A 14,981-nucleotide genomic window follows, 5' to 3' on the forward strand; every position below is an offset into this window, starting at 1 on the left:
GTTATACCAGAGTGATATTGATATTGCCAAAGAAATGCTCTACACATCTGATGAAAGTGGAAATCAAGTCAAGTGTACAATTGATAAATATTGGTCTAAAGTTTTTAATTTAAAAGATGATTTCACAAATGATTATAAGTATCCTACATTGGCTAAATTGGTCAAAGCCTGCCTTAGCTGCTTCCATGGTCCATTAGTGGAAAGTGCATTCAACTTAATGGATACACTTGTCACTGACTATAGAACCTCTCTTAAGATTGATTCCCTAGATGCAGTGCAGACTATTAAATATGATTTAATGGCTTCTAAAGAAACCTCATGTGAAAAATATGGCTAAAAAAATCCAATGACTGGTCCAATTCACAAAGATCTCTTACTGAATATGAACAGAAGTTGGAAAACATATCAAGAGGACTTAAAAACATGTATTTCAGATGAGTCACCTATAAAAGTCTCTGAAAAACCTTCTACATTAGCAGAAAAGCAAACTGCTTCTACCTCTGCATATGCTTCTTCTATGTAAATTTCTTCAACTGTAAATGAGGAAAATAAAAGTCAACCTTCCTGCAATTATGAAGTTCACCACAAAAGAAAGACAAGCCCACAAACATCAGAAAATAAAAAAAAAAGCAGCAGAAATTAGATAATTTTTTTAAAAGAATTAATTCAGGTAATTTAAAATATTTGCATAAAATGTAGTAGTTTATATGTTTGAAAATTTATGGTTATTAATTTTGCAAAAAAAGTAATTCATTGAACTTTTATAATTAGGTCATTCAATACTTCATAATTGTAATTTTTCATTTCTCTCCCCCCCCCCTCTTCTCGAAACTCCAAAATGCCGGTAGTAAGTTCGTAAAAGTTTCAGGGGATTTTTTCGGGTCCCACAAACACCCCTGATATACAGAATGATTAAAGTTTAAGAACACTGACGGGTGAAAAATGCTGTTCTTAAGAACTTCAGATCTCGCCGATATACATTATAGAAACACGAGGAAACAAATGACATGAAAAGAAGAATCTGGTAAAAATGTGAATTACGTATTTTATTTTTCACTACCTTTCTAAACATTGTAGGCATTAATTAACATTTGAGTATTCGTGGCAGTTTATTAGAGTAAAAAATGTACACTGTAATAGTGCTTCTTTTCTCCTCCAATAACTGTTATCTAAACCGTTGAAGATATATATATGTAACTCCTATTAAAAATGTTTCAAATGAAGTTAAAAGATTATATTGAGTGTTAATATTATTAATCAATAAAAGTACTGCCAAAAATTTATAAAATCTGATTTCACGCTTTCTCTATATTTTGCAAGTAGTATTTATTGAAGAATTCTTAGTACTTTAAAATTTTTAATATAAAATAGTTGCATTCTTCTGCGATTAAAACTGACCGGGATATGAAGCTCTGAATTTCATTATTTTCGAATAATTAGAGATCGTCTCGAGGATAAGGAATCCTTTGGCTGAATAATTTTTCTTCATGTATTAAAATGGTTTAAAATCTTCTAAAATAGTGATGCTCAAAGCTTCATAATTCGGACAGGTTTGGTCGTAGAACATAGAAACTTTCTTTTTGTTTAAAATGTTATTGTGTCTAAAATATTTTATTAAATATGACTAATGGGACCGGAGTCTGTATTAGATTTCGCAATTTTTACCCTCCTATACCTGTTGACTAAAACAACATAAAATGTAATTCTTTTGTCATGTTAAGCATTTTTTCCCCAATTGGACTACATGTTTATCGATTTAAAAATTAGCCTTTGGGCCGCTATTAAAGTAGACACCCTATGTATCACACGATTATATCTTTTACAATTTATAATTATCATTCGACTTCAAGACTGTGAAACGATTGAACTATAGAAAATGTAGACAAACTAGACTTGATGTTCATTTATTTGCATCCTTCTTGTACTTGTGTTATTAAAGGTACACTTCCAAGATTCAGTATCCTTATAACCAGTGGTTTTTTCCTCTCAATCTCCCTCCATTCATCTAGTGGTCTGGATACGAATGTTTTCATTTTAACTAACATAAGTTGCATCTTTAAAAACATTTTTTTTTTTTAACTTTATATACTATGTAGCAAAATGAATAAAATTTGTAATTCATAATATTAGTCTGACAGTAATCTGTATGTTAAAAAAATGACCATACTTCTTTTTTTTTTAAATTCTAGCTGAGAGGATTAAAAGAATATTTTAAAATACTGATTCACGGTTTACTTTATTTTTATAAATAAAAGTTGGAGCTAGTTTCCTCATCCTATTTAGATAAAAACACGGAAACTGTTTATTTAGTTATAGAATCCATTAACTAATGAATTTCAATAAATAGTATCATCATTCGTAATAATTTTATTAGCACTACTATGCTCTTTCAAGGCTAGAGTCAAAAGAGAAAGCCAAAATCTCGGCGCTTTGAAAACGCATGGGTTAGGTTTCCTTGGCAACTAATTGATCTTAAGTAAGCAGGAGAGCATAATTTTGTTACACTCCACGGAGAGCAATGGTTGACTACAAAACCAGAGTAAGTACTCTATTTAACATTACTTCCTGCATTTTGCTTTAATTCTTTTGATGGTATATAATAAGATATCGACACAACAAAATGAATTTCATTATTTTTCTCGGCAAAAATACGTTTAATAACACAAGATCTCTTAAGAGTTTACGATTCTAGTCAACAGGTTGGCCGACATGTCAATCATCGATTTTAGTATGGATTGAAAGTTGGGTGTTTGCTCAAAGTACGTAGAATTCGGAAACGAAACTTTGAAAATGGCGACTTATTAAATTGTGCGTTTCATTCTTATAAATTCGATTCATGCTTAGATAAGTAATGGGGTTTGAATATATATTCATTGATTTCCAGAAATTTTCTGTCAAATTTCATCTTAATTTTCTCTTATATAAATTAACTGTTACTTCAGGAATTAGATTTTACCATCGATTTCTACGATTTTTCTTCCTAGAATTTCTCTGTGATTTTAAAAACTGCATCAATTTTTCCAGATTGAGTAATTTGGAAACTTTTTGATTAACTTAATTTTTTATTTATCAATACACAATATAAATTCCCTGCTGTTGCGCTATGCATGTATTTCAAGGTTATTATTTAAATTTTTTAGCTTATTTTTCATTATTAAAATGGAGCAGATTTTGATTATAAAATAAAATAATTTAATTGATTATTTTATTTTTATAACCAATAATCGAAATTATTATTTCCCGAATGAATTGCAATTCGTTTTGAGCCATTAGAAATATGAATGCTTTTGCAGATTTGAATTTTCTTTTTCTTTTTATTGTAATTATTTTAGGATTTCTTAAAGTTTCTAGAATGAATTAACATAAAAATTAAAGAAATTATTTAAATTGATAACGTAAATAAGATAGTTATTAACACATTCAAAATATAACATTCAGTATATGTTCATAAAAACATTGTAAAAAATTTAAATTGATATTCTGTATAATTTTAACTGAATGGTTTTACTTCAAGACAAATACATAAATGTTTTTAGGAAACTGTTTATTCCCCGAAGGGATTTGGTAATAAATAAATAAATAAATAAATAAAATTGAACAAATAACTCAGAAACAAGCTATTGACACTTCTTTCATCCTCATTTATTTTATTTCTGGAATCGAAAAGGGATGACTTAATGGAGAGTTGCTTTAAAGAATTTATTTCAACCGATACGCAATATTTTATTAATTTTTATTTTATTTTAGCAAGGTATATAAGTACACAAAATTTTTAGACATAAAATTTTCCGAACATAATTATTATAGCCACGAAAAATTTAACTTTTAATCACTAATGAATCAGAGCGCAATGAATCAGACAGAAACTCGCCAGAATTACTGATGCAGAAGAAGTCATCCTGTCCTTTGAGATATCTTTCTTGGAAGGCTTATTGCATTTAGAATAGCTTACAAAGTTACTCTTGACCGCATAATCACACTTAAAACATAGACTTGACATTTTTGGCTACATTGTATTTGCAAATTCTCATTTTTGTGTGTGTGTTTCTATCTCTTCAAATTTTTTAGTCTCTATTTTTCTAAAACTTTCATTTTTTCCTTCACTATTAAAGCGAACTATTAATTTCTTTAAAAAAAAATGGTTTTAACGAATGTAAGTTTGTGAACGTCTAAGAGAAAAAATTCATAGACATTATACATTTAGTGAGTTTTTAATATAATTGAAATAAAAGGTTTTTAATGAAGAATATGAATTGATATGAGTTGTTAATACTACGAAAATGAATTCAATAACCAATAATTATTATCTTTATTAAAAAATAATTGATGATCTTAACTGAAAATGCTCATTAAGAACTTATTATAACTAATTTCCTTAATACGTTTTGCTGGACAAAAGAAAAAAAAAAAAAAAAACATGAAAACAGCTTCCAAGTTAGGCTTTAATCTGTTTTCTTTATAAAACCTCTTTGAAAACATATTAACAATTTATTTCTATAATTCCAAAGAACTTTTCCCGGTAATTATTTGATAGTTAATATTATCAACTGCTATTATTACATATTATTCACATGCAGAGTTATTAATTTTCTTGAAGATTGAGATATTAATTAATTGTCTCGTTTTAAGTTGTATTTAAGTCTAAAACAAATATTAAAATGTAATTTTATACTTAAGAAAAAACGATTTTAATTCATAAAATTTGATACTCTGTATATAATATTAATGTATTGTTATATTAATTTTCAGTTTTAAAGAGTGGACTAGTTTTCCTTTCATTATAGCAAGATGTAATGATAATAAAATTGGTCGTAAAAGTAATTTTTATGGATTAAACGATAATGTTATTGTTAGATGATTTTTGTCTTTGTGAAACGACAAAACTTTGGATGAAAAGTAGAAAACAGTTCTTTGCAATCTATCTCAAACTACTTTGTATGTAAATTTCAACAGTGAAATGTTTTAAAATCTTCAAATTTGCGAGTGATTTTTCTTTATTGTTCACTGAATCTCTTTGCGCCTTTTTCCATCCTTCATAGCCCTTTAGCACGTAAAGTCTGTAAAAGTCCAATCATCATCCCACTGCTGTGGTGTGGAAGTTAGAAAAGAGGGTACTGGCTTCGCCATCTTATCATCGTAAGAAATTGCGACCTAAAATAACCTCGTATAACTTTAAAATAAGACTTTCCAGTTAAATTAAACTATCATTCTTCGTTTGATGAGATGAAAAGATGTTTCCTAGGGAGAGACTTTTGTGAGATGTAAATCATTCTTCGGTCTTGGACATAACTAACCAACATTTATCTGCAAATAAATCTTAGTTTTTCGGTCACTACGAAAAACTACGTGCAGGTCCTCCGTCCGCTTTTTATACGCATTACATAGCTTCTCTCAAATGAGTAGATAAGATGAATTTATAATCAGAATTCCCTTATACTTTTAAATTTAATGTGTTAATTATTATTTCCCTTATCTTAACTAGTTTTCATTGAAATGGAAGATGATGCTATTATTAATTATTCATTAATTGATCACATGTACAACCAAGTTTGACGTAGATTTATTTATCTTTTTCAATTTGTAATATCCATAAAGATGAATAATTTGTATCATCGTGTTTTAAAAGAATTTAATATTTCAGCAGTGAAATTTCAATTTTAAGTACATATTTTTATTCCTATCAATTTTTTATAGGGGACTATTTCACCAGCAACTGAGTTTAACGTAGAAAATGTCGTTAGCCGGTTAAGAAAAGCGATGCGAGGAATTGGTGAGGAGTGATACTTTATTCTATGGAAAATAACACTATGCTTTCAAGTTTTTGAAATTTTACAATGTTTGATTTTGGTTAGTGATACGCTATGAAACATTACTTGGCTTTCTTTATAAATTTCGATAGAAGTAATGAAATTTTAGGAGACGGGAAAGCTACATAAAACAAATGTGAAAAAAAATGTTCAGCATTTTTATAGTTTTTAGTATTAATTTTTTATATTTGCAACTTTATTAGTATTATATTCTAAGTCATTATAATAATTAATAATTAGAGTATAAAGGATTATAAGCAACAATTTGAGAAGTTTCGAGTTTTTATAAGAAAGGTAAGTCCTCGAAATAAAATAAATGAAGCCATGAATGGTTTTAGCATATTTAATAGAAAGTTTGCTAAAACGGGTCGCTATTTTAATGCAACTTCTACCAACCACTATCTGGAACTTTTAATTTATCTTAATCCTTTTGCTATCGTTGTTGCCTGCATAACAATTTATAATTTTATAGCTGTTGTCTCTCTAACAATTTATAAGGAAAGAGTCATATTTTGAATACATGTGGAAGAAAAAAGTTAACGAAAAAACAAACTAACGATTCATTGTAATGCTTTTCATCTTTGCAAGTAGAGCAATACATTTTTAAAAATCATTCCTATCAAAATTTCCTTTTTCTAAAGAAATAATAAACAAAGTTTTCTAAAAATATGTAAATATTTATTTTCAATTCAATCATACTTTAATCATCAACTTAATATTTGAAGTTTCATTTGAAATATAAATATCTTCTAAGGTTGAACATTTTTAAAATCTTGTTAATTTCATCAGTTTATTGCTGGTAGAGGCAAGTAACCTTAGCTAAAACTCTTAAATCTGTAAAGTATTTGTTTTCGTTGTAACAAAATAAATTTTTAAAAAATCCAAATTCAATATTACATATATAATATGCACGTGGTTATCAAAATAATGGAAACGTCTGTGAATAAAAGCGGCATTTCAGAATACGCTTTGTAAGTATTAAAATACAATCCTAATTACCAGCTATTTTTAATATAAAAAGAATATATCATTTTAGTATGAAATAGCGTTAATGAAGTTGTATACGTCTTGCATTTTTGTCAAAAGCGTAAAATGTCAGACCTCGCTGACATTGAAAGAGGTTAAATTGTAGGAAACCGACTAGTTGGAGCAACTACGACAGAAAGATCCCAGTTTTTAGGCGTTTCTAGAAATAAGGTGTCTAAAGTCAGGTCAGCGTACACACAGCGCAACAAGACAAGCTTGGCAAAGCAAAACAGTGAGCGCTTGTTCTGTATAGTGTATATCAAGTTGTGTTGCTTTCGTTTTTGTGCGCTTTGTTCCTGTATAAATGTGCTAGCTGAATAAAATGTGAAAAATGCATTCGTTGCCTCCAGTTCCTTTTAGACAGGCAAGAACTTTTGAATGATCTATTTGCTAATTGAAACTATGAATGTGAACTTGAACTGAAGTCTAATCATTTTTGGTGACGAAACCCGGGAAACGTCCAATTCGGCCGGAGGTACCTTTAGATGCAAATTAGTTAAAATGGATCTCGAATCTTTAAAAAAAAGTTAGAACCCCTGTCAGAAAGGCGGCAACTGAACATTTTAAACTACTAGAGCAGGAAATAGGCAAAACGGATCAAAGATCTTTAGACATAATCGAAGAACTGTTAGCGAAATTATTAGACAAAGTTGATCAACTAAAGAAACTTGACTCAGAGATTTTAAATTTCTGCAAAGCGCAAGATCCAACTAACGAAGTGGAACGGCAACAAGAATACAGGGATCAAATGATAACTTGGAAAATGCGAGCTGAGAAAATTTTGCGAAAAAATGAAGGCGAAACTATTAATGACAGAAATATTAACAGAATCCCTCAACAGTTTTCAGTCAAACTTCCGTGATTATAAATATCTCAATATGATGGAGACATTCTGAAATTTAATGACTTTTATTCTCAATTTGATACAGCCATACATAAAAATTCAAGTCTTAGCGATTTTGAAAAATTTAACTATTTGAAATCTTATTTAGTTAACGATGCTGAAATGGCTGTTCATGGCTTAGCTTTAAAAGCAGAAAATTATGATGTTGCGATAAATATTCTAAAAGAAAGATTCGGTAGAGCCGTGATGATTATTGATGCTCATATGTCCCAACTACTAAATTTAAATCCTGTTCGAAAAGCAAACGATGTTAAGTCGTTACGCAGATTATATTCTATATGTGAAACGCACATACGCATTTTAGAAAATAATGATGTTAATCCAAACAGTTATAGTGCTTCACTGCACCCTATATTGTTAAAATCTATCCCTAGGGAATTATCCATGGAATTTTCGCGTAAAATGTACTGGAAAAGAGAAAATACTAATTCGGATTTATTAGAATTTTTATAAATCGAAATTCAATGTCGCGACCGAAATGAACATTTAATCAAAGAATTTGGCACAGATTCATGCACGGGATCTTAGAGTTAACATGTATAGAAAACCTAACCATAAATACGGAAAATTCATTAAGAATAAATTTGAGTTATTTAACCGAAATAACCAAATAAGCGCGAATACTCCACATCTGCCTTTTTAATAGATGTGAAAAAATGTTTATTTTGCGTAAAGCCTAAATCCGATCACGATTCATCTTTCCCTTTGCCGGTTCAGGAAAAAAAGGCACCTTTAAGAAGAAACGGGATAAATTTCTACTGCCTCATGAAAACATGTCATGTTTACAAGAATTGCCCCTCAAAACGGTAAATGTCGACGTAGGCATTCTGAGCTGAATTGCGACCCGTCAACACCTCCTGAAACCGCAAGGGGTGAAAGGTCGTAACTTGTTGGAACATAAATATCAATGGGGTGAGGTACTTTTAGAGACTTCGGCTTTATTACAGTTGGGTGAAAAAAGAAATATGGTAAATATTCTGCTAGACAACGCTTCTTAGCGATGCTTTTTGGAAAAGGAAATAGCTGACGTGTTAAAATTGCCTATGAGGGGAAGAGAAAAACTGTTAGTTTATACATTTGGTTCGATGGACCAGATAGGAAAAAAAAACCATATGAATTTGTAAAGTTTATTCTTTGCAATTCTCGTGACCCTGAAAAAAGTATTGAAATAGAAGCCTTACTTTGCGATGTTATTTCGAGTTCTCTAGTATCGTCTAATAAACTATAAAAGATGCTTAATAAGAAAAATATACAGATTTCAAATGCTTGAGAGTGTTTCGGAAACGAATGTTCTGTTTTAATTGGTGCACAATATTTTTGGGAAATTCATTCAGGCAAAAGGGAAAATTTAACTAAAACATTACCGAAAATTGTATCAATTACAAATAAAGTTGCGTAGGGTCGAATCTCACCAATAGAGGAAGGAAACCGACCGAGGATTGTAGGAAACCGACTAGCTGGAGCAACTAAGGCAGAAATATCCCAGTTTTTAGGCGTTTCTAGAAATAAGTTGTCTATAGTCAGGTCAGCGTACACATAGCGTAGCAAGACAACCTTGGCAAAGCAAAACAGTGAGCGCTGTTAAAACTTTATTTGCACCCTTGAAGTCCAGGGTTTTCCTGTGCGCGGGTGCTGTTCCCCCCTCTGAGTTTATTTATATTGGGTTAGTCTTGTTCTGTATAGTGTATGTCAAGTTGTGTTGCTTTCGTCTTTGTGCGCTTTGTTCCTGTATAAATGTGCTAGCTGAATAAAATGTGGAAAATGCACTCTTTGCCTTCAATTCCTCTCTGACAGGTAAGAGGTTTTTGAATGACCTATTTTCTAATTAAAACTATGAATGCGAACTTGAATTGAAGTCGAATCAGGCGCAATGAGAAACTGAGTGAAAGAGACCGACGGTTATTGAAGTCGGTTGTGATTTCTGAGAAGAAAACAGTGAAAGCCAAAGAGACCTCAGAATTCAATCACCATCTAGATTCTCCAATGTCAATAATTGCAGCTAGGACGCACCTTCATAAACAGAACATTTACGGCAAAGCAGCAATTTCCAAGCCACTTGTCACAAATGTTAATGCTCGCATGTCGTTTACAGTGATGCCATAGCAACAAAAGCTATTCGATTGCTCGATATCTAGCATCCAATTGCTAGATAGATCTAGATGTTATATTGTTAGAAGATTCATCTTTGACACTTTTCCCCTGTCAAGACTCAGCACAAGCATGATCGTGATGGTTTCCTTTCACCTGTCAGACATGGAGGTGGATCTGTCCTCATATGAGCAGCCATGTCATGGTTTTCTGCTGGCTCAATTGTAACCCTGAAAGGAAGGATCACTGTGGTGAAGTATAGAGAAGTTTTAGCTAATACGGTCCATCCTATGATGCAAACTTTTTCCTTCAGGAAACGGAATTTTCCAGGATGATAATGCTTCTATTCCTGCAACGGGACTTATCCAATCGTGGTTTGATGAACACGAGGATGAAGTGAAACGCCTATCTTGGCACACGCAGTTCCCCGACCTCAATATAATCGAACCGTTTTTTGTTTATGATATTTCCCACCATCAGCTCTCCCAGAACATTCATAATATCTCCATAATGAATGGTACAACGTTCCTCTAAGCACTATTCAGCATTTATGCAATCTGATCCCCTGACGAATCCATGCTGTATTGCTATGCCTTATTAATGAAGATTCTTGTATTCGTTTGTGGTGCATCCATTATTTTGATAACTACCTGCATATGTAATATATATGATATACAGGGTTATGGGTAAAGTTCTTTTAAACCCTTTCAATTTAAATGGCACCTTGTATAGCCAGAGAAGTAATTTATATTTATTGTAAAGTGACTATGCTGAATTTATTGAGACAGATTACAACACACCCAGCAGCAAAATTAGGAAGTAACAAAAAATAATTCAAAAATGAAAGAAATCGGTAAAAAAAAAAAGACCAATTAAAAAATGCACGCTATACTATAAAAACACTGGAAAAAGTTTCATGGGGTTATCTGTAAAATTGTCGGACATATTTGCGATTAAAATTATGAACATTCCTTGGCTTGAAAAAGGGTTAATCTAAAGTTGAGAAATGTATTCCCCGGTATTATACATTTTTTCCAAGTTAGTAACGGCGAAAAGAAATTTAAGCAACGATGAAAGTGGACGAAAATAATAATAATAATAAAATATTGGGGGGGGCGATACCGAAGAACAGGTTTTTCAATTTTAGACGAAGTCTTTTTCAAGTCACGGAAAAATTCATAATTGTAATTGCAAATATCTCCTCCAATTTTACAGATCACTCTATGAGACTTTTTCCTCTGTTTTTATTATGGCATTGCATATATATTACTAACTACACTTGTTGAACAATGTACTTTATTTTTTTAGCTATTTCTTGGAACTTCCTAACGTTCTCAATTAATTCAGCATAGTCGCTTTACAATATATATACGTTACTTCTTTGACTATACAAGGAGCCGTTTTAAATTCTCACTCTCTCTCTCTATGTATATATATAATATAATATAATAGACCAGTAGTCAACATTTTTCATTAAATCAAATATATTGTAGAGTGACAAGAATAAACTGGAAATATTCAGTCTTATATGCTCGTTCTTTTGTGCGGAACATTGAGCGACGATTAAAAAAAAAAATCCAAACTTTTTATTTCAGGGACAGATGAAAAAGTTATCATTGATATTCTTACTGGTCACAGCAATTCTCAAAGGCAGATTATTAAAAAGAAATATAAAACTATTTACGGAAGGGTAAGTTTTTTTGCAGCATATTTTTTATGATAGAATTTAAAGCAATTTGATTGGCCCTTTAAATGCTTACTGTTGAGTACAGAAAGCATTGAAATTTTTTTATCACCCAAAGTAAAAATTGTCAGGGCAGCAAAATGTAGAATATCAAGACTAAATAACTGAATTAAATAAATAGTTTTCACATTGGTATAGCTCTAGTTAATTTTTGAAAAAGGAGAGGTTTAAAATCAAATCTTGAACATGCGATTCACGAAATGCAATGTCTAATTTTTTTACAAAATTATTTTGCTACTTTGGAATCATATTGAACTATTTACAAATATGCATTCAAAATTTTTATAGTCTACCTTAAAACTTTTACATAATATTTCAGAAAATTATTTTCAAAATAATTAAGGTGAAATATTTATTGAGTATATATTTTTGTTACTGTTTAATCAGTTTATTGGAATTAAATACTAAATCATGCATTTTGATTATAAAATTTCAGTCTGATTGAAGTATCGTGATGAATTACACTGCTTGAAAAAAAAGTAGAAAAACACAAACATCTTTTAGATAAATAAAGAATAATGAATTTTTCAGAACAATTTAATAAGGAACATTTTAAAGGCCTGTACCAAATAACTGTATCTGAAACTCGAAACAAAAAATTACAAGTCAATTACAGTTTTTAAAAAAGTAGCTTTGCCTACTTCATACTCTGTGAAAAATGTAGGACGTTTCTAAATAGTGCTAATAAAAGTCTTATTAATAGGAAATTCTTCCACCATTGGATTTGATTACGTCAAAGATTCAGTTTGGCATCGAATCACCTAGCGTTTGAATTTCTATTCGGCTGTAAATTTCCTACGCATCATTCAAAGCTTTTCGAAACTCAACTACAGATTTAAACTGCTTGCTTTCCCCATAAACGCGACGAACAATCTTCGCCCATAAGTTCTTCACATTGTTGAGGCCCGGGTTTTCAGCAGGCCAGGCAACACCCGAATATTACTTGCTGTAAACTAGTTTTTAACCCCATTAGCTTCATGCATTGATGCTCTGTCATGCTAAAATACATAGTAATTTCCGTTTAACTCAACACCATAGGGAAGGAGATATGAATTCAAGACTTGATTATTATCTGTGTTTCTACCTGCCACCCAGGAACACTAGTGTTAAGAATTCAGTTAACCACGAGGGATCACTATTAAACTAATTATTTCGAATTAAAAAAATCAATAATTTTCATGATGCCGAAACTTGGGATTATTATACCGGGTGAAGATTGTATTTATACTCTTGAATTTGTGAATCATCGTGATGCTCTTGCAATTTTTCATTTATCTAGCATTATAATTCATCGTTGGACATTTAAAAATGTATTGTAAATTTCATTTTATGCGTGAGAATGGAAACTCTTGATAAGTTAAAGACAAAACTGAAGTATCTCGTACTGCTTGCACAAAATTTATTAACAAGGTTTATTTTTTTTTGAAAGCTATGATGTTGAAAACGAAAGTGATCAAGAAAAACTTTCGGAGCATATATTAAGTTTAGAAGCAAAACAATTAGATCTCAAAAGCCTTAATAGTGGAATGGAGGATTTAATTTCTGATAGTGCAACATTTGAAACAGAAATTCAAAGCTCTCTTGAATATGAAGAGCAAATAAATGAAGCTAAGTTCAAAATCAGAAGTAAGATCAGTAAGTTAAAAATTGAACAACAACCTGTTGCGCCAGTTGTTGCCAATGGTTCTAATGTAAGAATTAACTATCCTGTAACTTGCATTAATTTGCCAAAGCTAAGAATTCTCACATTTAGTGGAGATGCTATCACTTTTCTAGAATTCATCAATAGCTTCAATAATACAATTCATTCTAATGATTCAGTAAGGAATGTTGATAAATTCATATATTTAAAGTCCTTTTTATCCAGCAAAGCTTACAAAATTGTTTCTGGTTTTTCTCTTACTGAAGAAAATTGCAAATCGTGTTTATCTCTATTAAAGGACAGATATGGAAGGCACGACCATTTGATTAGTCATTTCATGAATCGACTATTAGAAATTGAATCAGCCCAATCCTTTTTTAATCTCAAGGGATTACGAAAATTGCAAGACGAGAGTGAAATTAGTATAAGAAATTTATACTCAATGGGAAGTGAGTCCGGAAATTATGGTCACTTACTTAAGATTTAATCGTAGAGTTCCATCGTAAGAGAGATTCTACCAAGATTGGTGATGTTAACGAATTAATCAAATTTATAAAATTTGAAATTGAACCTCGCGAATCCGCAAATATTGTAACTGGACATTCTCAAAAAGTTCTTGAAATTCCTCGATATCCCCCACGAAATTCTTCTTATAATTGATAGCCTAAATTTAAAAATAAGTTGCCTTCATCTAACCGCTTTAAATACTGTTGTTAAAAATGTGTGTATTTTTTGTAACTCTGATACGCACTCTGCATTAAAATGGAAAACTTTTTGTAATAAGCAAAAATGTTATAAATTAAAGAAAGATTGTAGATGCTATCGGTGTATGGTTTATAGACATCTTATTTTCCAATGTAAGGTTAAAATTCCACCGCGTGAAACGTGCCATAGTTTGCAGCCCAATTCCTTGTTTTGCCCGAAAACTAAAATTGAAAGCTTCTGAAATCGAAACCCACGGACAGGAAGTTGTAATATCTTCCTTTTTAAAAGCTGAGAATTACCCCGACTTTGCTTCAAACAGCTAACATCCAGACAGAAAATGGTTCGAACAAGATCATGGCTAGATTTTTTATTTGATTCAGGATCACAAAAGTCCTTTTTGCGTAGTGAAACAAGCTTTAAATTTGAAACCAAAACGTCAAGAGAAACTTTTAATTTATAATTTCTCGAAACGTGAACCCAACGAGAAAATATTCGATAATGTAATTCTAAAAATAAGGAGCAGATTTCCCCCTTTTCAATCCATAAACATTGAGACAGGCATCAGACGAATTAACTGGTGTGGACATATATTCGAATGTTGATACCAGACTTATAAACAAGATAATTCCAGCCACCTGCGTGATCTCTGACTCACTCGAAAATTGCAATCCTATCCAGGTCTCACTCGGTGTTAACATCATGTGTAATGTTCTAAGGAGAGAAATAAGGGGAGGAGGGACTTATTCGTGCAGCCGACATTTTTTGGTGATACCTTGATAGGTCAATTGCCAGACTTCCAAAAAAGAAAACATTCTTCCGTGTTTATTGTATCTTGGGCTGTAGTGGAAATTGATCTATAAAATGCTATGAATGATCTATAAATGGGAAGTAGATTCTTTCCTGTTCGATGAGATAGCGGAAAATAAATCCTGGGAAAATTTATGTAATTTCGGAAAAAAAAATAAAGAACGGACGATATGAAGCACCGTTGCGATGAAAAACAAATGATATTAAGGGAAAATTAAGTTATAATTTTGAAGTTGCGGAAAAGAGATTTATTGCTTT

The 14,981-nt window shown here is 31.1% G+C and overlaps 1 protein-coding gene across 2 annotated transcripts in view; it reads left to right on the forward strand.

Annotated features, from left to right (window-relative positions):
• The first annotated feature begins 2,504 nt into the window (after positions 1–2,504).
• Positions 2,505–14,981, forward strand: part of LOC129958969 (annexin-B12-like) — a 28,831-nt gene continuing 16,354 nt past the window's right edge. For both annotated transcript variants that reach the window (XM_056071728.1, XM_056071729.1), the window contains exons 1-3: positions 2,505–2,539; positions 5,695–5,770; positions 11,421–11,515. In XM_056071728.1, coding sequence (XP_055927703.1) covers positions 2,519–2,539; positions 5,695–5,770; positions 11,421–11,515 — 192 coding nt within the window. In that variant the 5' untranslated portion in view covers positions 2,505–2,518. The remainder of the gene's footprint in view (positions 2,540–5,694; positions 5,771–11,420; positions 11,516–14,981) is intronic.

Source organism: Argiope bruennichi, chromosome X1 (genome assembly GCF_947563725.1).
Source record: "Argiope bruennichi chromosome X1, qqArgBrue1.1, whole genome shotgun sequence".
In the NCBI taxonomy this organism is placed as follows: Eukaryota; Metazoa; Arthropoda; class Arachnida; order Araneae; family Araneidae; genus Argiope; species Argiope bruennichi.